The sequence below is a fragment of the Hippopotamus amphibius genome, chromosome 16, assembly GCF_030028045.1.
Source record: "Hippopotamus amphibius kiboko isolate mHipAmp2 chromosome 16, mHipAmp2.hap2, whole genome shotgun sequence".
Taxonomy (NCBI): Eukaryota; Metazoa; Chordata; class Mammalia; order Artiodactyla; family Hippopotamidae; genus Hippopotamus; species Hippopotamus amphibius.
This window is the reverse complement of record NC_080201.1, coordinates 46639825-46663571: the sequence shown is the minus strand read 5'-3', so window position 1 is coordinate 46663571 and position 23747 is coordinate 46639825. Positions and strand designations below refer to the sequence as shown.

General features: G+C 57.1%; 2 protein-coding genes, 1 long non-coding RNA gene and 1 other non-coding gene across 12 annotated transcripts in view; 2 read left to right on the top strand and 2 right to left on the bottom strand.

The window, feature by feature from the left end:
- HPN (hepsin) overlaps positions 1-10564 on the bottom strand; it is an 18050-nt gene extending 7486 nt beyond the window's left edge. For 2 of the 8 annotated variants that reach the window (XM_057712485.1, XM_057712487.1), the window contains exons 1-5: positions 10408-10564; positions 9759-9828; positions 4056-4157; positions 3926-3967; positions 778-933 (exon numbers count right to left, since the gene is read on the bottom strand). In XM_057712485.1, the coding sequence (XP_057568468.1) occupies positions 778-933; positions 3926-3967; positions 4056-4157; positions 9759-9774 (316 nt within the window). In that variant the 5' untranslated portion in view covers positions 9775-9828; positions 10408-10564. The remainder of the gene's footprint in view (positions 1-777; positions 934-3925; positions 3968-4055; positions 4158-9758; positions 9829-10407) is intronic. The other 6 variants (XM_057712486.1, XM_057712490.1, XM_057712488.1 and 3 more) reach the window with 6 other exon arrangements.
- Positions 2007-23747, top strand: LOC130838884 (uncharacterized). Its single transcript, XR_009049731.1, has 5 exons — positions 2007-2129; positions 3174-3420; positions 3875-3984; positions 15098-15162; positions 23552-23747. It is a non-coding gene; the product is annotated as an uncharacterized LOC130838884 (long non-coding RNA).
- SCN1B (sodium voltage-gated channel beta subunit 1) lies at positions 11827-22659 on the bottom strand. Of its 2 annotated transcripts, none has more exons than XM_057712575.1 (6): positions 22279-22659; positions 20453-20619; positions 19522-19762; positions 13906-14047; positions 12540-12616; positions 11827-12457 (listed from the first exon to the last, which is right to left on the bottom strand). In XM_057712575.1, exons 1-5 carry the CDS (start codon positions 22316-22318, stop codon positions 12550-12552), a joined length of 657 nt encoding a protein of 218 aa, XP_057568558.1. In that variant the 5' UTR covers positions 22319-22659; the 3' UTR covers positions 11827-12457; positions 12540-12549. The 2 variants fall into 2 exon arrangements, with proteins under 2 accessions (XP_057568558.1, XP_057568556.1); XM_057712573.1 differs by having other exon boundaries at positions 12545-12616.
- Positions 16697-16803, top strand: LOC130839452 (U6 spliceosomal RNA). The gene has a single exon (XR_009049849.1). It is a non-coding gene; the product is annotated as a U6 spliceosomal RNA (small nuclear RNA).

The following is a 23747-nucleotide window of genomic DNA, read 5'->3' as shown; positions in this document are numbered from 1 at the left end:
GAAGTAAAATAGGTGGTGTGTCACACCAGAAGGGGCCAGGGAGATGAATCAAGCCTGACAGAGGCAGGAGAGTGCTGGCATGGTGGCTGGGGAGAGAGGAGGTTGCACTTTCCAATAGGTGGGCAGGGAAAGCTGCACTGAGAAGGTGGTATGCAAAGAAAGGTCTGAAGGAGGTGAGAAGACAAGTGAGCGAACAGAGAACTAGGCCAAGGGAGCTGTAAGTGCAAAGATCCCAAGGCGGGGGGAGAGGAGGAAGGGTGGAACGGGTGGGGGGGGGTGGTTTAAGGAACAGCAAGGAGGCTGGAGCAAAGTGAGCAAGGGGAGGGGAGATGGGAGACAAGACTAGACTGACACTAGGACTTTGACTTTTACCAGGAGTGAGATGCAGCCAGAGGAGGGCTCTGAACCAGGAGAGCCCTGATCTGACTCACAGGCTCCCTCAACTGCTGTGGAGAGCTGACTGTAGGGGACACGGACACAAGCAGGGAGACCAGGGAGGAGGCTGTGTGATGGAGGGAGAGGATGGAGGCTGGGCCAGGGTGGGGGCAGTGGAGGATCAGCATTTAGATTCTGGATACATTTTTGTGGGCGGAGCCCACAGGGTCCGCTGAGACACTGGATGTGGGTGTGAGGGGAAGAGGGACCAAAGGCAATTCCAGGGTGTTTGGCCTGAGCCGCTAGAAGGATGGAGCTGCCACTGACTGAAATGGGGAAGGTGGGGAGGAGTACGCTTGGGGAAAGATCGGCTGTGGACCGCTTTTCTCCTGAGCCTCCTACATGGCTGGTGTTCTGAGAGCACATTTTGGGAAAGTGAATCTGGCAAACTCAATTTTGCATCCTCATAGGAAGAACTTGGTGAGGCAACACCCAAGCTGAGCAGTCTTCCCGCAGCCCCACAGATCTGGACGAGGGGAGGCAGGACTTCCTGTCCTGCTGATGACAGAGAAAGGCAGAGAGAGAATTTACACTCAGGCCTGAGTGACTCCAAACCCCAAGCTTTTAGTGTTGCCCGAGATGGCCTCTCAAGCGACTTCCCTCCTGAGGGTTAAACAATAATGGCACAGTAATAATAACACTGGCTACGTTTCCTGGGGCTGTCAGAGGGCTGACCCCATGCTATGTGTTATATGTGGGAGAGTTCTTTGAATCCCACAACCATCCTGGGAGGCAGAGACTATTTCTATGCCCATCTTGCAGATGGGAAAACTGAGCCTTGGAGAGGATGCACTTGCCTGGGGGAATATAGCTAAGAACTGGCAAAGCCAGGAATTGAACCCAGGCCTGCCTACCTGTGTACTCCCTGCTCCTTCTGTGGTTCTCACACGGACCCTTACCTGCCCCCACCCCAAATATACTCACCCGCGGCCCAGACTAGGAGCTTCCTGGCCGGCTTGCCTTAGTGCTGGCTCCAGCTCCGGGGTGGGGCCCAGGGATGTCTGGTACCTCTGATGGCGTGCACCACCCACTGAGATCTCAGACCAAGACCTGGGGTCTGAAACACTAACTGGGGGTGAGAGTGAATTCTTATTTTCAAATGACTTCTTAGTGCTCCAGAAATGTGATTTCCAAAAAGTATGAGGTTTCAGGAAAAAATTATCACTTTACAGATGGATTTGGAGGGAGGTGCAGAGGGAGGGGGGAAGGAATATCAAATGCCCCCTCGAAGTATTTTTAAAGCCATATTCCGTGCCACTGTTCCTCACTCTTAAACTCTCTATTCTGGTTTCTATTATTTTAAGCAATGCAAAAAGTACGTTCTGGGTCATCTGGTTTGCTTACCAAATTGTCTGAGATATTTAGAGGTGTGAAAAATCCCAGAAAACTGAGGTGGGGATATCGTTTCTAGGTTGTTTTTGTTTGTTCATTTTGTAATTTCCTCAATGTTTTTGAAAAACCGACGTATGATGGAAGCGCCCGGTGCTGGCGTTGGCCATAGCCAGGTCTGAGTCATGGCCGAATGACTTTACAGCCGGAGGCTCAGGACAAGTTCGTTCATCTTGGCCATTTGTCCTCATGCTTACTCATTAAGCAAAGTTCTCCTGAGCAACTACTTTGCGCCCCATACTGTCTGGGGCCGTAAACAAGATGCCGCTGCCCTCCTGAAATTCACCAAGAGAAACTCATGAACTGTGAGTGCGAGGTTTCACTGGGGGTGGCAGGGTGGCTGTGGGGCGGCGGGGACGGGCTGTGTAGAGCCTGGGGGCAGAAAGGCCCTGCTCAGGAAAGTTACAGCCTGAAGCGTGAGACACAAAAGCCCATGTTAACCAAGCTGGCTGAGAGTCACGTGTTGCACACCCATCATTCCCTCCTCTAATTCTCATCCCCCAGTTTCCAGATGAGGACGCTGAGAATCAGAGAGGGCAGGACAGGCGGGAGCTTCAGCTCAGCAGTCACGGTGCAGGACCCTGAAACCTGCCTTGGGGTGTGAGCAGGAAAGAGGGGGTGAGCAGAGGCTGTAGTGCCAGGAGGGTCCCAGAGCGGCCCACAGGCTGGAGCCTGAAAAGCGCCGGGAGCGCGCAGGAGGTGAAGATGGAGAGGAGCCCTCAGCCTCTCCATCTTCACCTCAGGCAGCCTCAACCCTGCCAGCGCGTGGGATTTTAGCCCAATAGCGGTGGCGAGCCACGGAGGGGCTTCCTGCCCTGCCATCTAGTCGACGTGCGGTCTTGGGCAAGTCAGTGCACTTCACGGGGGCTCAGTTTCCCCCATCTGCAAAATGGGGGTGATGATAACGGCCCCAACTTCACAGGGCTCTTGTGCAAAGGCTGCAGCCAGGGGCTGGCAAATGTTAGCTGTCGCTATGGCAAGTCGCTTGACTGTTTCTTAAGAAACAATAGAGTTTAGTAGCTCTACACAAGAGCTGGACCCAGGCTGCCGGGTTCCGATCCCAGTGACCTGAGGCAAGTCACTTGGTCTTTCCATGTCTCATTTCCCCATATTAAAATGGGCTGCAGGGAGGATTTAATAAATCAATACCTGCAAAGCCCCGAGGCCTATGCTTGGCACAGGGAAATGCTCTCTAAGCGTCGACTGTGGTGGTTGACCTTGATGGTGGCTTTCCTTGTCTAGATATTCACTTCTGCTCTTAATGTGAGCTGAGTCTTTTATGGAACTAGGTGAGGCGCATGGGAGTGAAAACTGCGTCCCATCACCCAACTTCCCCTTTCTTCCTGCAGCCCCGAGCCACAGAATGGCGGCTTGGAGTTGGCATTTGGGAAGATTCATTCATTCCACAATTAGTTGCTGCATCTATTTGTGTGGCCACTCCTTCCCAGCTGCCTGCAGACACATCTCTACCAGTCAAGTCTAAGAGCTATTCGTGGCCCCATCATTTATCAGCTGCACGTCCTCTCTGGTCCTCCGTTTCCACATCTGTAAATGGGGATAATAACAGCAGCTACCTCCGAGGAGAGCTAGAAAAAGGTTGGCTGAATTCATACAGTACCTCTCAAACATGTTTTGACCATGTTCCCCAATAAGAAACACACTTTTACATTATGATGTAGCCCTGAACGTCTGTTTTCTGGGGTGAACTGTGATATTGCTCTAAGCCTCAGTTTCCGCATCTGTAAAATGGAAAGAATAACAGTCCCACCCTCATAAAACCAAAAGAAAAGATTAACAGAACTTTCTCTTACTGAGAGAGATGCACTCGGATTTTTTTTAAAATCTAATTCATTTCATACTTTTTAAAGCATGGTTTTCAACTCACTGATTTCATTATGCACTGAAGGACAACAAATTTAGAGTCTAAGAAACACTGGGTTAGACAAGTGAAGTGTTTAGAGCAGCAATACAAGTGCACAGCACTACCAGCATTCCTGCAGGCATTCGTGCATTCATTCAAAAAAAACTCCTTTCATTGAGTTCCCACCAGGTACGGACTTCCTCCAGGGCTCCCCAGAGGGTCTCGGCCCACTCTACTCACCTGGATACAGCGGCTCCTGGTCAGTCCTGAGTAGAACGGTCACTGCAGAGAAGACAGAGGTGAGGGCAGGCAGGCTGGGGGCTGCATGGGGCAGGGGAGGGTAGAGGCACAGGGGTCGGTCCACTCTCACCAATGGCCCAGGACGCCGCCCCGATGCCTATCAGGAGCAGCACGGTCCCCACAGTGAGAGCTGCCACCTTGGGTCCGGAGCAGCATGGCACCGTCCGGCCACCTGCAACAGACACCGTGCTGGGGCCACTGCCAGGTCTGTCCTCATTGTGGCAGGATCTGGGCACGGGGCCAGCTCTGCCCTGCCCCCCAGGGCTCCCTTAGCACGCCTGAGCCTGCCCTGCCCTGCCCTGGGCTCAGTTTCCTGGGGCGAGCCTTGGGCAGGGCTGTCTGTCTCCTGCAGCAAGGACAACCAGGTGTCCAGCCCCCCAAGGGTTCCGGCTGGGAAGGGGCGTGGCTGGGACAGCTGCCACCCTCCCTGACTACACTTCTGGCACTTAAGGAATTTCTCCTCCCCAATGACGCTGAGCTTCTGTATTTCCTTCATCACGTTGTGCCAGTTTTTTCTTGGACCTCTCACTCCTGCTAACTTTCCCAGAGTCCTTGGAGCCTCTTGGGAGCTGTGACCCCTGACCTTTGCCCTCTTGGCAGCTCTCTTCCCCTGCTGTTTGGTGTTTGCCTCGTTTCTCTCTGCTGGTTCCAGACCCTCCGTCCCTGGGAACCCCACAAAATCAGACCTCTCCCAAAGGACCCAGCTTCAAGGTCAAATCTGTCCCTGGAGGTTGAGAACCTACATTTGGAAATTTGCCAGCCTCACTTAAAAATATTGGCCTTGGACTTCCCTGGCGGTCCAGTGGCTAACACTCTACGCTTCTACTGCAGCGGGCACGGGTTCGATCCCTGGTTGGGGAACTAAGATCCCGCATGCCTCACGGCACGGCAAAAAAAAAAAAAAAATTGGCCTTACCCATTCCTATGTGGGACCTTGGGTAGGTGGTGTCACCTCTTTGAGCCTCAGCTTTCTCATCTATTTAATGGGCATCCACCTAGCACTCACCTCTAAAAATAATACTTTAAAGTTCTTTTAAATAATAATAATAAAAGCCACACACTTAGATGTTTTATGTGCCAAGCACTGCTCTGAATACATTAACTTATTCAGTCCTTATCTCAGTTATGACTCCCATTTTTCAGACAGGGAAAACTGAGACTCAGAGGAGTGGAGGCACCTGCCCAAGGTGACTCAGGAAGAGGCAGTGTTGAGTCCTGAACCCTGGGTAGATTTGGCACTGGGGTTCAACTGTATAACCACTGAGCCAGGCTACCCTTCCCTGTGCTATAGTGGCTGGCATATAGCAAGTTCTCAATAAATGCTTTTATTTGGGCTTTTTTTTTTTTCTTTCATTTTTATTGGTCAATAAATACTTTTAAATCATTAGAGCTGTGTGGTCCTGGGACACTCCCTTCACTTCTCTGGGCCTCAGTTTTCTCATCAGTAAAATGGAGCTTTATCCATTCATTGTTCTACTGAGCATCCACTATCCACTGTGCACCTGGCACCATTCTAGGCTCTGGGGACACATCCCCAAACAGACAGATGAGATGCTAGCTCTCATGGAGCTCACATTCTCATGTGTGTAAAGGGAAGGGAAAACCAAAACAAGCAAACGAGTAAGTGAACTTGATAATTTCCAGATCGTGGCAAAGTCTATGAAGCAAATGATGCCGGTTGGGGGGCAGCAGGTGTTCTGTGGGGTGCTCAGGGAGGGTCTCCCCAAGGACTGACTTTTGAGCTGAGACCTGAGGGGTGAGGCCAGCCAAGCAAAGACCTCCCATGGAAGGGCACCGTGGGCAGAGGGAACAGCACAGGCAAAGGCCTTGAGGCAAGAATAAGCATGGTGGGTTAGAGGGCAAGAGAGGCCACTCATGTGGCCAGAATGGGGTGCGCTTGGGGAAGGCATGGGGCTAAGGCTGGGGCCCGCTGGGGAGGCCTGGAAGCCCCAGGAGAAGAGGGATTTTATTCCCAGTGCATCAGGGCCCCTGGGGCTGAAAAGCCAACCCTTTGGCTAGGGATCAGGAGGCCCAAAGAGAAAGGGCAGCTGAAAGCCTTCACTGGGCCTGGCGTGCACCAACTGCCCTTGGCACCTGCAAGGCCCTCCCAGGGCTGCAGGACCTCCCAGCTGTGCCTTCTGTGTCATGGCAGCATGACTGATGGGCACAGGGCCAGGCCAGCCCCCAGAATGGAGCAGGGAGCAGTCCAGCACCTTCCTAGGATGGTTATTGTCTGAGATTCTGAGAGCCCAGCCATTCCTGTCAAGAATGGCTCCTCCCTCCAAAGAGGCCCCAGTGGACCAGGCCAGCCCAGACCCTGCCGGCTGACCCCTCCTTGTCTCCCTGAGGGGACCTCTCGGGCCCCGTTCCCACCTCGGCCCCCAACCATCTTCCTGGTTCCAGTGGGAGGTCTTGGCTCCCTGAGCTGTCAGGCTGGTCCTGGTTCCTTTGTTTTCAGATGTGCCTGCAGAGCTTTGGGCCACTCAGAGCCCAGCCTAGAGGCTCTGGCACGTCTGCTGGGACAGGAAGCATTGTCACCCTGTGTTTCTTAGGGTGACAAGAAAAACCTGCCTCATGTCCTCTGTTCAGGGGACTTCAGGCAACCCCCAAACAGGTGCCTCTGGTGGGACAGGAAGTGCCCTCACTCTGGGTCCCTGGCGTGAGAGGGATGCTCGCTGCGTATCTTTGCTGAGGCAGGAAGTGTCCTCACTGTGTGAGAGGCCACATCCTTGCGCGATGCCTCAGGGGCGACAGGGCTGGGTAAGCCAGGACCCCTGATCTTCTCCCGAGGCTCTACGCTTTGTTCCTCCAGGGGCACTAGGCCGCCCTTTTCTCCTCACAGCACAGTTCTTCTGTCCCCACCGTTTGGCTGCAAAACCCTCCCAAGTGACACCCTTGGTTTCTTGTCTCTAAAACGCCATTCAATCGACAGCTCTGTGTCTGTCCTCATTGTACAGAACTCCAACTTCCTGACCGGAAGTCTCTCCCCGTCTGATTTCTGGGACTCTGCCCGTTCCGGATTCTCCCCCTACTTTTCCATCTCCTGACCCTTCACACACTCCCTGAAATCTGGGGTTCCCAGGGTGGCCATGGCCTTCTCCCCGTCATGGTCTCCCTGCTCCCATCTGTCTTACCCACCTCCACAGCCTGTGTCCCTTTTCTGTCCCTACCGCTGGACTCTCCTTAGTGCTAGATCGAGGGTCCTGCAGCCTCTTAGATGCCTTCCCCTGGAATCCCCAAGGTCCCTCTCACCTCCCAGGTCCCATACTGGCCTCAATGTCTCCCCAGATTCCCTGGTCCCATCTCAGAGGCCCTCATCCTCAGGACTGTCCCTCGTCTGCAGGATGCCTCTCTCCCCCCACAGCTACAGGCCTCCTGAGTGTCTCCTGTTCCTGCCCCTGCCCCATCCAACCCCTGGGTTCAGCTCTCTACTTCTGGTCCAGCCTCTCCATGGAAGCCCGGGGGATCTTCCTAAACACCAAATCCAACCTGTCCCTTCTGTACTAGAACCCTCCGTGACTCCCCAGTGCCCCCCCAGGACAGAGTCTAAGGCCCTCAGCCTGTGGTGTCAGCCCCTCTAGGATGTAAACATGGCTGTTAGAGATTTGGGGGTCGAAGGTGTTTTCCCAAATTCCCACACAGCCTTATGGGTCCTTATGAGACAACTGACAGAGCTTCCAAAAAGCAACCAAAACGACAGCACTTCTAAAATACAAGTGCGAAAAGTGAAACAAAGAATAACCACCAGCGCCACCTTGTGGAGAGACCCGGCACTGCCCAGGCATGGGCCAGCTTCTCACCAAAAATCGTCCTAACAGACCTTGGTCCAGCTTGCACACCTCATCACACTCCCAGCTCCATTTCCAACTTTACCTCCAGAAATACCAAATTAGCTATGTGCCACTGCACACCCGGCAGATCGTCACCCCCGGCTGTTAGCCTTGCTCTTCCCTCTGCCCGGCACACATACCTACTCCCTCCTCATCCTGAGCGTCAACTCAGATATCACCTCCCCCAATTCTAAGTCCCCAGGGAGCACTGAGAACCTGGCCTTGGGCGTACTTCAATAGCAGAACGGTAACACAAACATTAGCACAACTGCAGCCACGATGGCTCTCAGAAGCTACACCGACCCTAGCCCTGTCCTAACCCATCCTGCAGTTCCCTAAAATCGTTGCAACTGTCAGTGAGGAAGGTATCATTATCACCATCCCCAATTTACAGATGAGGAAAGGAGTTCCAGAGAGGTGCAGCCACCTATTCGGGGTCACCCAGCAAGTAACCACAGCACCAGAACTTTTCAGCATTCGTGTCTAGGTTTGAAATGACAGCAGGACCCTCCTCCAAGGCCAGGCCCAAGCTGCCTGGGAAGGCACTGAAGCTGACTGTGCCTCAGTTCTCTCCGTCCCCAGGCCAGTCTCTGACCATCCTTCATGACATGCTCTGCTTTTCATCCCTGATTCATTCACCCCAGGCTTGGTGAGTCCCTTCAGTGAGCTCCAGGAAGGAATGGTCCCAAAGGTGCAGGGCTCTGCTGCCCACCTGCCCAGCAAGGGCGCAGCACCTTCTCCCAACCCATGGGGAGCCTGGGTTTACTCTGGGCCACAGCTGCATGGTTTGGGCTCTGATTTGCTAGCTGTGCTGAGACCCAAGGAGGCCAATGATCTACACCCATCATTTTCACCAATGCACGCAGGGCCTCCTGCCTATCACGGCATTAAATCTTCACACCATCCTACGAGATGCGCACTAGTACTGTCTCCATTTTACAGAGGAAGAAACGAGGCCCAGAGAGGGTAAGCTGCTTGCCCAGAGCCTCACAGCTATGAACCCAGCTAGCCTGGTTCCAGGAAGAAGAGAGGGAGTCAGCCCCAGCTGGGGAGCATGGAAAGAAAAGGCCACCCCCTAATTGGGCCCATCCAGCTGGCTCCCAAGTTTGGAGGAGGTTAAGAGAAAGCCAGGGTGGCTGGAGCCCCTGCCGGGGCTTTCACAAGCCCTTGAGTGCCAGCCACTCCAGGGATGTGGTTTCTCCCCGCCGTTCCTGGGGCCACGTCTCTGTTGTCGCTCTCCTTTCCATCCATCTGGACCGAGTCCAAAGTCCTCCCTCTGCTCTTTTGCCCACAGCGTGAGGTGGTGGGAGGAATGTCTGGAATCGGTGGGGGGCTTAGGTCCTGGGACTCCAAGGCAGCCCACCTCTGCCACGACAGCTCTGGTGCACCGCGTGCGTCTTACACGCTGAGCCCCACGCTGGAGCCTTGTGTGTGTTCCATGCTCCCGACAACCTCACGTAGGTAGTAGGTAGGTAGCATTAGAATCCATGCTTGACCCGGGGGGAAATGAAGCCCAGAGAAACGACGACACTTTCATAAGATTGCACGGTAAAAAAAAAAAAATGTGGCAGAAGCCGATTCGAACGCAGTCCTGTGTCTTCAACTCCAGAGTCCGTGTCCTTAACTCTGATAGCTAGTCTCCCTGCCTTGGCCCCAAGTAAAGGACAGGTCCAGGGGTAGCTGAGAAATCACTGGGGGATGAGGGGAAACTGAGGCAAGGAGCTGAGACGGTCACACGGGGTGGCAGGGAGGCAGCTGGCGACACAGCCCCGCAGAAAATTTGGTTAATAGTTAATCAGCTGGAGGAGGCCTCAGAAGGGGGATGGGCCCAGGAGGGGTGCCAGAGAGAGGGGTCTCCAAGGGCGTGGAGGGGTGGGAAGAGAGCACAGAGGGAGGGGCGCCAGGCAGAGCCAAAGTTGGGGCTCAGGGAAAGGGGGACTCACCCTCCTTCTCCGCCATGTCACGGCCTCTAGTTAATGATTCCCCGGCTGACCTCTTGGGCCGGGGCGGGACCTGTGGGGAGATGAACGGGGGAGGCAGGGCCTGGGGGAGCCCAGCCCAGCCCCTGTGCCCCCAGTCCCAGGCGCCCATCCAGGGAGGCTGAGGGACTGGGCCCTGGCCAGAGCACGCTGTGATCACGGACACAGACTGGGCCGGGTTCAAGGATGGGGTCAGTGTGTGACCAGCAGCCAGGGGGATGCCTGCATTCGCAGGGCTGGGGGAGCCCATGCCCGGACCTGGGTGGGGAGGGGACTGGGGGTCTGAACTCCTGGGTCTAGGGAGGACAGTTGGGGGCCTCAACTCCTGGATCCTGGGGAAAGAGAGGTCTGGGGGCCAGGACGCCTTCGTGTAAGGGAGGAGGGGCACAGGGGCCTGGACTGCTGGGTCTGAGGGAGAAGGAGACTGGGGCCCGATCCTGGAGTGTGAAGAAGGGGCGAGAACTCTGAGGCCCTGGGGGAGAAGTCCAGCAGCTCACTCTCAGGGCTCCTGGGAGCATCCCCCCCCCACGCCGACTGGGAGGTACACATTAGGGTGGGTGGGGGTGAGGGGACCCACGTCCTGGGGACTGGAACTGAGGACCCTGGTCCTTACCCTGGGGTCCGGCAGGTGGGGGCGGAGCTGAGAGATGGTGCCGGTTTAGGGTCAGTCTCCAGGCCTGGGCAGGAGCATGGTGGCCCCGCGGCAGCGGCGGTGGCCCCGGAGGCAGAGGCAGCTGCAGCGGTGGCGTGGGGCCTGCTAGGCCTGGCTGCCTCACCTGAGGAGGAGGGGGCCGGGCGAGGGGCGGGGGAAGGGGCGGGCAGGGGCCGGGCAAAGGGATTGGCAGCGCAGGAGGCCACCTGGCTGATGGGGCAGGGTTTGCAGGGGCTCGACCAGGCTGGCCCGGCAACCTGCCTCCAGCTTGGGGGGGGGTCCCAGGTGCGCCCGTCGGGGGGCGCATGGAGCTGGGGCTGGCTTGGCATGAGGGCCGGGAGTCTGGGGGCACAGGGCAGGCTAGGGGTGCTTACAAGGACCGAAGCAAGGAGATATGAATTGGAGGGACACGGAGGGAGGGCCCCGGCTGCCCCAAGCGCACCCTGCCCCGGCCTCCTCTCCTGCCTCCGGCCCAGCCCTGCCCTGCCCCAGCTGAGGCCTGACCCCGTGCCTGTCCACCCTGCCCCTTCCAGCAGCCTCTGCCCCTTCCAGTTTCCCAAAGCCTGCCCCGTCCCCCTCCACCCCAGCCCCCTCCACCCCCCGCTGCTTTCCTACAAGTCACGGGGGCTGGTTTGCTTTGGCAGCCTCTCTGCCGCCTGCAGCAATGACCTCTGGAGCTGGGAAGTCCTAGACAGGGGGGATGGGGACTTGGCCAGGAAAGGCAGCACCGAGTGCTGAGGCCCAGGCCAAGTGGCCGGAAGTGTTCAGAGGCAGATACACACGGTCCCGCCAGCAGCCAAGAGTCATCCACGTCAGACCCCAGGGCGAGGTAAACACCCAGACACACAAGGGTCACCAGCAGACACCTGCCTGTGGACACCCACGCGCCCAAACGCAGTCAGACCACAGCTGCTCGCCCCAGACGGGCCACCCCTGCCGCCTCGGACCCACCCGCTCGCCCCACGCGCCCCCTGCGCTCAGAGCCACGGCCTCCCTCAGAGGGCCAGGCCGGTGCGGCCTTGGCGCTGCCCAGCACCCGGTCTCTCCTCCATGCGTGGCCCTCTTTCTCCTTCCCTAATCGCCCCCCACGTCCGGCTACCAGTCCGCTTCCTTGGCTCCTGTCTGGCTCCCTCGAAACTCCTGGTCTCCGCTGAACTAACGACTCCCCGAACCCCAACATCAATCAACTCTCGAGTGGCTGCACCCGCTGAGCCTTCAGGCAGGCGCGGAGTCTGAGACACGGCCCCGTCTTGGTCTCCAAAGGTCTGTGGAGAGGCCCCCTGCCTGCCCAGGAGACCAGGTGGGCCCCCAGGAAAACGGAGGCCCTTGGATTTGGAGGGGGATGTAGAAGGTGACTGGGCTCATGAGAGAGACGGCGAATCAAGTCCAAGAATCTTTATTTCATGAACAAAACTACTCGTGTAAAGAGAGACGAGGCTGATTGGGCCCCTTTCTAAGTGGCCACAATCCAAGGCTGGTGAGAGAGGGTGGGTTGGGCTGGGGCAAGAGTGCGTCACAGGGAGAGGAGACCCCAGGTCCAGCCAGAGGAAGCAGGAAGGGACGTGTCACTGGGGGTCGGAGTGGGTCCTAGAACCCCCTGCCCCAAACCGGTCCAGCCCATCACAACCCCCACGGGGTGGGGGTGGGGAGGGGCCGGGCCCCAGCCGTGCGTGTCCGAAGCGGCCAGTGTGTGCAAATCAGCGAGAAGGAGGGGTGCGGAGCCGCCGCCCCCACCTCAGCGCCCCCCTCCCAAACAGGCAGCAGAAGCAGGGGTGGGGCGGCGGCAGTACCGCTTTCCCCATCATGCATGGCGTGGGTGGGCGCTGGGGCAGGAGGAAGAAGGCCGGGTTAGGGGTGTGAGCCAAGCCCCCGGCCCCTCCCACCCTGGAGGCTCTGTTGGCAGGACTCTGAGGCTTGTGGAGGCCCAGGAATGGCCAACCCCCACTGGGGGCAGGCTGTGCCCGGATGTTCCCCATGAGGGCTGGCTCTTCCTTGAGGCGGAGCCCAGGGCCTAAAGGCGAGGGAGAGACAGGGCCTCAGGTACCCGGTGGCTGACACCTCCCAGGCCCTCCAGCCCCTGCCCGCCCACCCACCTTACCGGGGCTATTCGGCCACCTGGACGCCGGTACAGTTCTCTTTGCTTTCCGAGGTGATGGCCAGGTATTCCGAGCTGTGGGGGCAAAGGCCAGGTGTACAGGAACCCCGTCGTGGGTCTGGCCCACCCCCCGGAGGCGGAGGAGGGTTGAGGTCTCTGTCGCAGGTGCACAGGGCTCCAGAGTCAGAGAGAACGGGGGGCTGCTGGCTGGATCCCAGGGACCCAAAAGAAGCCCAGGCTGGGGGCCTGGGGCCCTGACTGTAAGGGAGGAGGCGTCTGGGGGGCTCAGACTCCCGGGTCCTGGGAGGGAAAGGGGCTGGGGGCCTGGGGCCCTGACTGTAAGGGAGGAGGCGTCTGGGGGGCTCAGACTCCCGGGTCCTGGGAGGGAAAGGGGCTGGGGGCCTGGGGCCCTGACTGTAAGGGAGGAGGGGTCTGGGGGGCTCAGACTCCCGGGTCCTGGGAGGGAAAGGGGCTGGGGGCCTGGGGCCCTGACTGTAAGGGAGGAGGGGTCTGGGGGGCTCAGACTCCCGGGTCCTGGGAGGGAAAGGGGCTGGGGGCCTGGGGCCCTGACTGTAAGGGAGGAGGGGTCTGGGGGGCTCAGACTCCCGGGTCCTGGGAGGGAAAGGGGCTGGGGGCCTGGGGCCCTGACTGTAAGGGAGGAGGGGTCTGGGGGGCTCAGACTCCCGGGTCCTGGGAGGGAAAGGGGCTGGGGGCCTGGAGCCCTGACTGTAAGGGAGGAGGGGTCTGGGGGGCTCAGACTCCTGGGTCCTGGGAGGGAAAGGGCTGGGGCCTGGAGCCCTGACTGTAAGGGAGGAGGGGTCTGGGGGGCTCAGACTCCCGGGTCCTGGGAGGGAAAGGGGTTGGGGGCCTGGAGCCCTGACTGTAAGGGAGGAGGGGTCTGGGGGGCTCAGACTCCCGGGTCCTGGGAGGGAAAGGGGTTGGGGGCTTGGAGTCTGAGTCTGAGGGAGCAGGGACTGGGGGGTCAGACTCCCGGGTCCTGGGAGGGAAAGGGGTTGGGGGCCTGGAGCCCTGACTGTAAGGGAGGAGGGGTCTGGGGGGCTCAGACTCCCGGGTCCTGGGAGGGAAAGGGGTTGGGGGCTTGGAGTCTGAGTCTGAGGGAGCAGGGACTGGGGGGCTCAGACTCCCGGGTCCTGGGGGACAGAAAGGGCTGGGGCCTGGAGTCCCGTATCTTTGGGGCAGAGAATGCTGGGCCTGAACGCTGAGTCCCAACAGAAGTGGGCGCTGAGATTTCTGAGGAGGGACGGGCTGGGGCCCGACCACGTCTCATCCCATCCCTGACACCACACAGTCCGCTCTCGGGAGGACTGGCAGGCGGCCTCTCCCCCGCTCAGGACCCCACTCACGCGTTCTCCTGGGCAGCAGCCTCCGTGGCCGCGGCGATCTTCTTGTAGCAGTAAACCATCTCTGCCACGAGCCATATGGTCAACACCACGATGAGCACGTACATCATGATCTCAGACACGATGGACGCCATGTCTCTGTTGGCTGCAGGGGCCAGGCAGGGTCAGGGGGCAGCCTGAGCGTGCCTCGCGCTTGCTGTGTGAGCTTGGGCACGTGGCTTGACCTCCCTGGGCCTGGTCTGCAAATGAGGCCAGGCTGCTTCCCTAGAGTCACCGCTGTTACCGTGATGCTTAAATAACCAGCCTTGGATGGGCTTCGGGATCGCCCTCAACCTGCCTCCCTGTGTGACTTGAGGGTGCCTCTGTGTCATGCGGGTGGCGGTAGGTGCCCCAGAGCTGTGGCTCTGCCACGAGAAGGCTCAGGTTCAAATCCTGGCTCTGCCACTTGCCAGCTGGGTGACCTTGGGCAAGTGACTCAACCTCTCTGGGTCTCAGTTTCCCCATCTGTAAAAAGTTGATAAGCGCAATATCTCTCTTGTGGGAATGTTGTGAGAATTAAATAAGCTTTAAAAATCCTTAGAGGGACTCCCTAGGTGGCGCAGTGGTTAAGAATCTGCCGCCAATGCAGGGGACACGGGTTCGATCCTTTCCTCAGGAAGATACCACATGCCGCGGAGCAACTAAGCCCGTGAGCCACAACTATTGAGCCTGTGTGCCACAACTACTGAAGCCCATGTGCCACAACCACTGAAGTCCGCATGCCTAGACCCCATGCTCTGCAATAAGAGAAGCCACAGCAGTAAGGAGCCCCCGCTCGCCACAACTAGAGAAAGCCCATGTGCAGCAACGAAGACCCAACACAGCCAATAACTAACTAACTAAATAAATAAATTTATAAAAAAAAAAACGTGAATGAAACACTTCTCAACACATTAAAAAAAAATCCTTAGAATAGTGCTTGACATATAGATAGCACTTGATACATGCTTAGTACTATAAATATTTATTACTATTATTATTGGGGCAGTACAGCACATTAGTTAAGAGCAGGGGCTCTGGGGCCAGACTGTTAGGGTTCAAATATTATCTCTGCCTCTTACTAGCTGTGTGACCTCAGGCAAATGACTCCACCTCTCTGGGCCTCTATTCCCCTTCTGTAAAATAAGGATGATAATACTCATGCCTTCTCACACAGTTGCTGGGAAGAGGAAACAAGTTAACATCCGCACCATGCGAGGATGTGCCCACAGTCAGCACTAGGTAAGTGTCGGCTATTTGCTGACTGATGTTTTCCGGAAACCCTCTATTCTTTCCGCAGCCCTGGCTCTTGCCAACACCAGCTTCCTTTCACTGAGCCTAAATTTAAACTGTAAAGGGAGTGTGTTCAGCCAGGTGACCAGAGCGGAAGGCCACTGTGGTGTCCTCGGCCGGATTTCGCAGGTGTCCACTTCGCATCCCTGCCCCCCTCCTTCTGGACGGCCGGGATCTCATTTTCCCCTGCTGTTTCCACGTGGTCTTCCTCCCCTGGGAGTAGGCACTTGCTGCTGCTCCACCCAGTGCAGATGGCACCAGTGCTTTCTGGGCCACAGGGAGGGGGGTGCAGGGCTGGATGCTTCTGCCCTGCTGCCCTGCAGGAGGAGCTGGGGACAGGGCTCCACACCTCCTCCGTTTGTTCGTTCATTCTTTCTCTCCAGAGATAGCATGAATGCGTCTCATGCGGTGAATGCAGGCTCTCAGCCCGGCCTGTGCTAAGTTCTTTATGTGAGCATCTCCCTGACTCTTTGAAACAACCCCAAGGATAGAGACAGTCCAGGCTTCCCACCTCAGCTGAACTCCAGAAGCACACTGAGTTGAACATACGTTCGATAAACCTCAGTCATCGGAATTCTCACCCCTGATCCCAGAACTCCACACTGAAATGGATTTAGGTAATCTGGTATGTCCTGCTATCTCAGTCAGATTAGGACAGTGACAGGTAGCCCATTTGCAGGACAAGGTCACTGAGGCCCAGAGAGGGGAAAGTGCCGGGCAAGGATGCACAGCCAGGATGGCACTCTGAGCCAGGATTCAACCCCAAGAGTAACTGACGGCAGGGTCCGAGCTCTTATCTACGCCGGAAGGCTTCCCCAGCCAAAGAGAGACTTGGAAATGGCTGCAGTGTGTGCGGTACCGGCTCCATCAACCCACACAGACATCTCAAGAGGCTGGACTGTCGTTCCCCTACTTTACAGAAGAAGAACTGAAGCAGAGGGGTCACACTGAGGAGCAGAGGCACCTTCTCTGGGGAGACCTTTGATTTCTTCAGAAACCCCAACTCTCCCGAGAGCTTCACCTGCCTGCCCACACAGGCAGCCCCCGACCTGAAGCCCAGCCTGCACCTCTGGAGGCCGGATGTCTGGGCAGCCTCAGCCACTGCTTCACCTCAGCACCTGCCGCCCTCATAGTGGGTGTGTCCAAACACAATGAGCCCACCTGTCCCCAGCTGCCAGCCCCATCCCTGGCGGGGGACCCCCAGGTGCTTCCTACCAACTTCTGCACCCCTGCCAGCTCAGCAAAGGCCTCACCACCAGCACCCACGGCCCCCCTTTGGGAAATGACTCAGTTCACTGCTGAGGGGTCATTACCAGGAGGCAATACAGACTGATGGGGAATGTTGAAACTGCAGTAAGACAGTGGATTATAACAAAAGAGAATGTCGCATGGCCAGCGATGGTAACGATACCATGATATCATGGGGAGTGAAAGAAATACTGCAGAGTGATATGTAGTGTTAAACGCATCCATACTGCAGTGTGTGCTCACTTCCGCAGCACATGCAGTACACCTGGGACGACACAGAGACGATCAGCATGGCCCCTGCGCAAGGACGACACCCAAATTCACGAAGCCTTCCGTAGTTTTCGGCAGCCGTGATAACTAATGACAAATTCACAGCCAGTGATACAGAAAATAAAATTTTCTTAAAAAAAGGTTGTTGGTGATGATAAATGTATACCAAGTAAGAATTTTAAATACTACAATATGATTGATAACATTTTAGAATACTATAGCATGGTGGCCACGGATAAAAATGTGATAATATGGTTAACATTAAAAAGACTCTGATATGATGGATTACGATAAAAAGCTGTATGTTTGGTAATGTGAAAACAGTATAGCATACAGTATAATATAAAATACTATACTACAGTCGGTGATGTTAAAAAAGCAGTACTATACTATGGTGGATACAAAACACTGGGGTATGTGGATGATACAGAAAACACAGGCTCTGGGAAGATAACAGAAAGAGTTCTGTGTTACGTAAATATAAGAACACAGGCTCTGGGGGACTTCCCTGGTGGTCCAGTGGTTAAGACTCTGCACTCCCAGTGCAGGGGGCCCAGGTTTGATCCCTGGTCAGGGAATTAGATTCCACATGCCGCAGCTAAGAAAAAAAGATCTTGCGTGCTGCAACTAAGACCTGGCACAGCCAAATAAATAAACAAACAAACAAACAAATAAATAAAAGAACACAAGCTCTGGGAGGCAATATAATGTGGTAGATAACATTAAAAAAGAGAGGCTCGGGACTTCCCTGGTGGCACAGTGGTTAAGAATCTGCCTGCCAATGCAGGGAACATGGGTTCGATCCCTGCTCCAGGAAGATCCCACATGGCATGGAGCAACTAAGGCCATGTGCCACACAACTACTGAGCCTGCACTGTAGAGCCCGTGAGCCACAACTATTGAGCCCATGGGCTGCAATTACTGAAGTCTGCGTGCCTAGAGCCCATGCTCCACGACAAGAGAAGCCACTGCAATGAGGAGCCTGCACACCACAATAAAGAGTAGCCCCTGCTCGCTGCAACTAGAGAAAGCCCGTGTGCAGCAGCGAAGACCCAACTCAGCCAATAAATAAATAAACAAATTTATCTAAAAAAGAAAAGAAAAGAGAGAGGCTCTACACTCTAGAGCCTCAAGCCACAACCACTGAGTCTGCACACTGCAACTACTGAAGCCCACAGGCCTAGAGCCCATGCTCCGCTACAAGAGAAGCCACTGCAATGAGAAGCCCATGCATCGCAACGAAGACCTAATGTAGCCAAAAAATAAATTTAAAAAAAATTTTTAAAAAGCCCCAAAACAACAACAAAAAAAGAGAGAGGCTCTACTAGGTCATGGGAATGGCTGAGCCCAGCCTCCACCATGCAGGTGAGGACGGCATCGTGAGCGAGGACCAAGGAGCCACGAGATGGAAAGAACCTGGGTGCCTGAAGGGCATCGTGCAGCCTCCCCACCTCCCGACCCTTCACCTCAGCACAGATTTGGGAGACAGGACTGAAACATATCTTGCTAAGCCACAGCATTTGGAGGTGTCTTGTTACAGCCCCTCCACCGTCCCCGCACTCATGTGGACAGGGCTCCATCAGCTACGTCGGTGGGCGGCTGCCCACCCAGCATCATGACCTACTCCAAAGAGTCGCTCAGACATGTCTCCTGAATTGAATTTTGCTGGATCGCTTTGATAATACACGTAAAAATGCTAATTATCAAAAGAAACCCACAGACTCTGGCTGACAGAGTATAGTGAATCATGCCAAGAACAGAAACAACAGTCACATGGGCTTGGTGGGGTTCAAATCCAGGTCCCAGCTCTGTGACCTTGGCCACATAATCTTACCTCCCTGAGCCTTGGTTTCCCCATCTGTAAAATGGGGACAGGAAGAGCCTCTATCCCAGAGGGTGGGTGGGAGGAGTCAAGGAGGGACTCCACATAAGGCGCCGAGGCCAGCACCCATCTTGGGGAACGGATGGAACGTGCCAGTGCACGTTGCCTGTGATGATGTGTGTCCACCACAGGCCCCTCGGGACCCACGCGCCATGCTCTTTGGTGGCCCAAGGTCTGGGAGATCTCCCTGACTCTCTAAGCCAATGGGCCATAGGGCCCTTGAAAATTCCAATGTACACCCAATCCGAAGAGAGTTCAGGGAAGGGGTCCAAGGCAGCTGAAGCCAAAATGATGAAATGGTTCAAAAACACCTTAGATCTTTTCTGCTCAGTGTAGCCCCAGACCTGCAGCCTTGGCCTCGCTGAGAGTTTATTGCAGATGAAATCCTGGGCTCAACCCAGATCTGCTGAGTCAGGATTGACACATCAGCAAAACTGCCAAGTGGTTTGTGCACATAGTAGAATTCAAGGAGCTCTGCGCTAGGTGACATTCTCCTCTCTCCTGCCCCACGTGACAGAAGGAGGGAGGGCCGAGACTTCGGACGCACCACCGCCATCGCCCCCGTGTGCTGAGGCTCTGCTGCGACTGCTAAGACAGCATCTGACACCCAGCATCTCGCTCTATCCTCACCACCTCCCCGTGTCATAAGAATGGTTCCAACAACACCCCAAGAGGGAGATACTATTATCATCCTCTTTCCTACAGGACGGTCCTTGGGCTCAGAGACAGGGAGGCGGAAGGGAAAAGGAGGCAGGAGCTGGAGTCCGGGAAGGAGGCGCTGTTCCACACGCCCCTTCCACACTCCCCGCCCCCGCCCCCCGCCGCCGCGGCGCTGCCCCGGCGCAGAGCCAGCCCGTCCCCCACCTGCCATCTGTCCCTCCACCTGGCTGCCCGTGGGCCTGACTCACCTTTGTCCACCACCTCAAGGTGGATCTTTTTGACGACGCTGGTGTTGTGCTCGTAGTTTTCGAAGAAGAGCAGGCGGTACACGTGGCACTGGTAGTCGCCCGAGTGGTTGTAGGTGACGTTGGTGATGAAGATGGACAGGTCCTGCAGGTCCTTGGTGCCCCGGCTGCCGTTCCACACCACGCGGCCCTCAAAGCGCTCGTCCTCCTCCAGCTGCAGCACCTCGTTCTCATAGCGTAGAATCTGGGGGCGGCGGGGGTGGGGTCACTGCCGGGCCACCTCCCCCACCGAGACCTCTATTCTGTCCCTCGCCCTGACACAGACAGATGGACCCTACTTGCGCCCAAGCCCTGACACACACACACTGACACACGCGTTCCTCAGTCATCCTCCGGAGCCCCCACTTGGACTTCCCCACCTTCATTCTCCACCGTTCCTCCCTGGCCCCGAGACACACTCCTCAGACAGGGAGAGAGGCAGCCCGAGACCCCGATGTCTCCAGCAGGCCCTCAAAGTTTATGGCGCCCCCTCATATGTAATTCAAAATACACATAGCGAAAAGGAGGTCAGAAAAGTTCTGTTTTCTTCCATGATGACCATCTGAGACATTTTTGCTGGTACTAAATAATTGCAATGACATTGATTTTGTGCCAACCATGTGCCGGGTGCAGGAACTCAGTCAATCCTTATGCAAACTTCAGAGCTAGCGACCACCGCCCACCCCCCGCCCCCCGTCCCTGCCCCATCTTTACAGAGGCGGAAATTGAGATTCAGAGAGGCTCAATGACTTGCCCAAGGTCACCAGTCGGTCGTGGAATTTGGATCCAGGTCATCGGTAAGAGTATATTATTGCAAACAAACAACCAACCCCTACTGGAACCCTGCATCCCCCCAGACGTCCACCCTCCACACTTGTGCCAGGCGCCCACACACCTTGACAAACTCCTCCGTGCCCTTCTGGCGGAAGGTCCACTCTGTGAAGGTCTCGGCGGTGGTCTCGCTGCGGCGCTTGCAGGAGATGCAGAGAATTTTGAAGGTCATCCCGTACACGGCCTCGGTCTCCGAGTCCACCTCCACACAGCCCCCCCAGGCTGAGGACACTGCAGGGACAGCAGGCTCAGGTCGAGCCGGGACACCCATCCCCCTCGGCAATGCCAGGCTCACCGGTGGTTCGTTCTCGCGCCCCGCGGAAACCATCTGTTTCCCCTCGGTAATGATCAGGAATGGGCAGAACCAGAGGTTGAGCCTGGCCCTGCCACCTGCTATGTGCTCTGGGCAAGTCCCACATCCTCTCTGAGCCTCAGTTTCCCCCGTGAATGGTGAGAAAGGTGATCATCTTTGCTTCTGGAGGTTGCTGGGCAGGTTCTTTAGGGGAGGTAAGACCGCGAGGGGCCTGGCACACAGGATGCCCCAATTAACAGGGCTGTTCTTGTGGTCAGTAACGTAGACTCTTTGCTACCCAAGTACCCCTTCTTTAGAAGGCCACGTGCCCAAGGTACTGCAGCATGTAGGTGGTGGGACCAGAATTCCTGCTGTCTTAGAAGTTCAAGGTGGCAGTGTCAGTTCTACCACTATTGCTCTGCATGTCCAACCAGCCTCAAATAAATGAGTTGGGAGAAGGCAAGGTCTCAGAGATACAGGTGGGCATGGGAACCACGGCAGACCCACACTCCAGCCCTGCTCCCCAGTCCCGTAAGTTCTCGTCATCCACCCCCTCCCCAACTTCTCCTGCCTCAGCCTACTCTGCTCCCAGGCTCCTCACTTCCCAACACCAATCCCACCTCCTATTAGCTTCTCAAAACTGTATGAGCTCTTTCCCTTTGCACCCCCACCGGATTCCAGTCCTTTTGAGTCCCTCCTTCCACATTCTTACCTGCCACCTCCGTCCAGCTCACTACCTAATGCTATGTCTCTCCAGCTCTGGGGCTTTTCCTTTGTCCCTGATTCTTTCCTCTATTAACTTTGGGGTTTTCTGCCCTCCTCTTCTGCTGTCTTTCCATCTCCCTGAGTGCTTCCGTCTTTGCCTCCCCCTTTCTCTCTCTTAGGGGTCTCTCTGAAGGTCCCACCACTTTGTGTCTTTTTCCCAGGCTCAGACACCCTCTCCTGCCCTCCAGATCTCTCCATCTTTCCCTGTCCTTTTTAAACTCCATCTCTTCCCGTGTCTACCTGTGTCTCCATCTCTTTCTGCCTCGCTCAAGTTTCTCCTCTCTTCGCCGCTCAGATTCGCAACTCTCTCACCTCAACCTCTCTCTCAAGCACACTCTGCATCCCTCTCTCTGTCTCCCCCCACCCCCTTACTTCCATCTCCCCAGTCTCCCAGCAGAGCACTCAGGAGTACTTCTGTGTCTCTCGCCCCTTCCCTTGCGTCTCCATCTCTCTCAGTCTCTCAGTCTCTCCGTCCCAATCTCCGAGCGCCGCCTCCATCCCCCCCCCCGCCCCACCTCCCGCGGCTGTGGGTGTCACATTGCAGCCTGCGGGGCTCCGGGAGCAGCTGACTCCGCGTTTCCTCGCCCCCGGCTGGGCGCCCGCAGCCACCAAGCTGTGCCAGCCCTGCCCCCGCCCGCTCGCGCCCACCCGCACCTCCGCGCCCTCCCGAACCCCGTTAACCCGCGCGCACAACTTCTGAAGCGGACTTAGCGGGGCCGGGGGACGGGGTGCGGGCGGCCCTCGCCCGCGGCCCGGAGTCCAGAGAGCGAATCCCGCCGCCCGGCCAGCGCGCCCGCTGTGCCCCACGCCGCGCGCGCCCCCCGCGCACTCACCCAGTGCCGCGCCGACCACGAAGGCCAGCAGCGTCCCCATGGCTGCGCTGCGCACGCTGCGCCCCCCGCCCCGGCCGCGGGGATTAATAGCGGGGCGAGAGACCGCGGGCCCCGGCGGCGGTTAGACTGTCCCCGGGAGCGCGCGGGCGCAGCAGCTGCGGCTCTGGGACCGGCGAGGGGGGAGGAGGGGGGGCGCGGCCCCCCCGCTCCGGTTACCGCCGGGGGCCCAGCCCCGGGGCCCGGCGTCCGGGCATCCCCGCCGCCGCGACGGCGGCGGCCGCTGCTCGGGCTGTTGCGCTGGCGCGCGCAGCCGGACACATCCGCCAGGTGAGCGGACCCCGGCCCCGCTCCGGCTCGGGCGCGCTAGGGCGCGGGCCGCGGTCTCCTGCGCACTGCAGCGGCGGCGGCGGCCACGGGAGGGAGGAGGGAGAGGGAGGGGGCGGGATGAATCACCGCGGGGGGAGGGCGCGGCTGCCCAGCCTTTGCCGCAGCGGCCCGGGAGGCGTCCGCTGCACCGTCCTCTCGCGGTGGCGCAGGGACCGTGGCTTCGGGCGTGGGGCGCGCGCTCTGGTTGTCCGACCCCTCCAGACTCCCGGGACCCCCAGCGTCGGAGTCTGGGAAAGGTCACCCCCAGAGTCACAAGTGGGCTTGGAGGGTGGTTTGAGGGCCGGGCTTCGGACTTCAAATTATGGAGGTCATCCCCATGGGATCTCTAGGGGAACTTGGCTGGGACCTCCTAGTGACCTCTCCCTCACATCCTTGGCACTCGGGCCTGGAGGTCACTGTGTGGGAACCCAAATGGGCATGGTGGGTGTTAGGCTAGGGCTACCCATAATACTCCAGACCCCTCCCGAACAGGAGGGGCACCCTGGATCCAAACCAGAGAGGCTGCTCTGGGGATCCGAGGTGCTGTTTCAAGAGGAGGGCTCTTCATGACCCCACTGCCCTCTTTATCTCTGACGTCATCTTCTACTCCTCTTTCCCCCCACTCCCCACTGCTGTCCAGGTCCCTGCTGTTCCCAACACACCAAGCTCATTGCCACCTCAGAGCCTTCACCCTTGCTGGCTTCTGCTTGGACCAGTCTTCCCCTGGGTGACCAAAGGACTTACTCCCTCTCCTCCTGCAGCTCCCGGCTCTAATGTCACCTTCATCAGGCCCTCTGTCCACTCAGGACAAATGGCTTCCACCATCCCTTACTTGACCTCCTTTACTAGTTTGCTTGTTTTTCCACAGCAGTTGTCACTACCTGACATTATTCTCTTCTTTATACAGTTTCTCCATTCACTGCTCGTCCCTCAAACCCTGGAGAACAAGCTCCCCCAGGGGACACTGTCCTGTGCACCACTGCGTCTCCAGCACCTTCACCTGTGCCTGTCACATTGTAGATGCTCAATAAATATGCATCAAATGAATAAATAATTGCCAATGTTAGAGCCCTTTCAATATGCTGGATCCACTTCTACTTCCC

What these genes read in the sequence shown, in the direction of transcription:
- SCN1B (XM_057712575.1), bottom strand. Translation starts at nt 22,318, where the DNA reads ATGGGGACGCTGCTGGCCTTCGTGGTCGGCGCGGCACTGG. An exon ending in CGTGGTCGGCGCGGCACTGG is followed by an intron (nt 20,620 to 22,278) that starts GTGAGTGCGCGG and finishes CTGTCCCTGCAG; the next exon opens with TGTCCTCAGCCTGGGGGGGC. An exon ending in GCACGGAGGAGTTTGTCAAG is followed by an intron (nt 19,763 to 20,452) that starts GTGTGTGGGCGC and finishes CGCCGCCCCCAG; the next exon opens with ATTCTACGCTATGAGAACGA.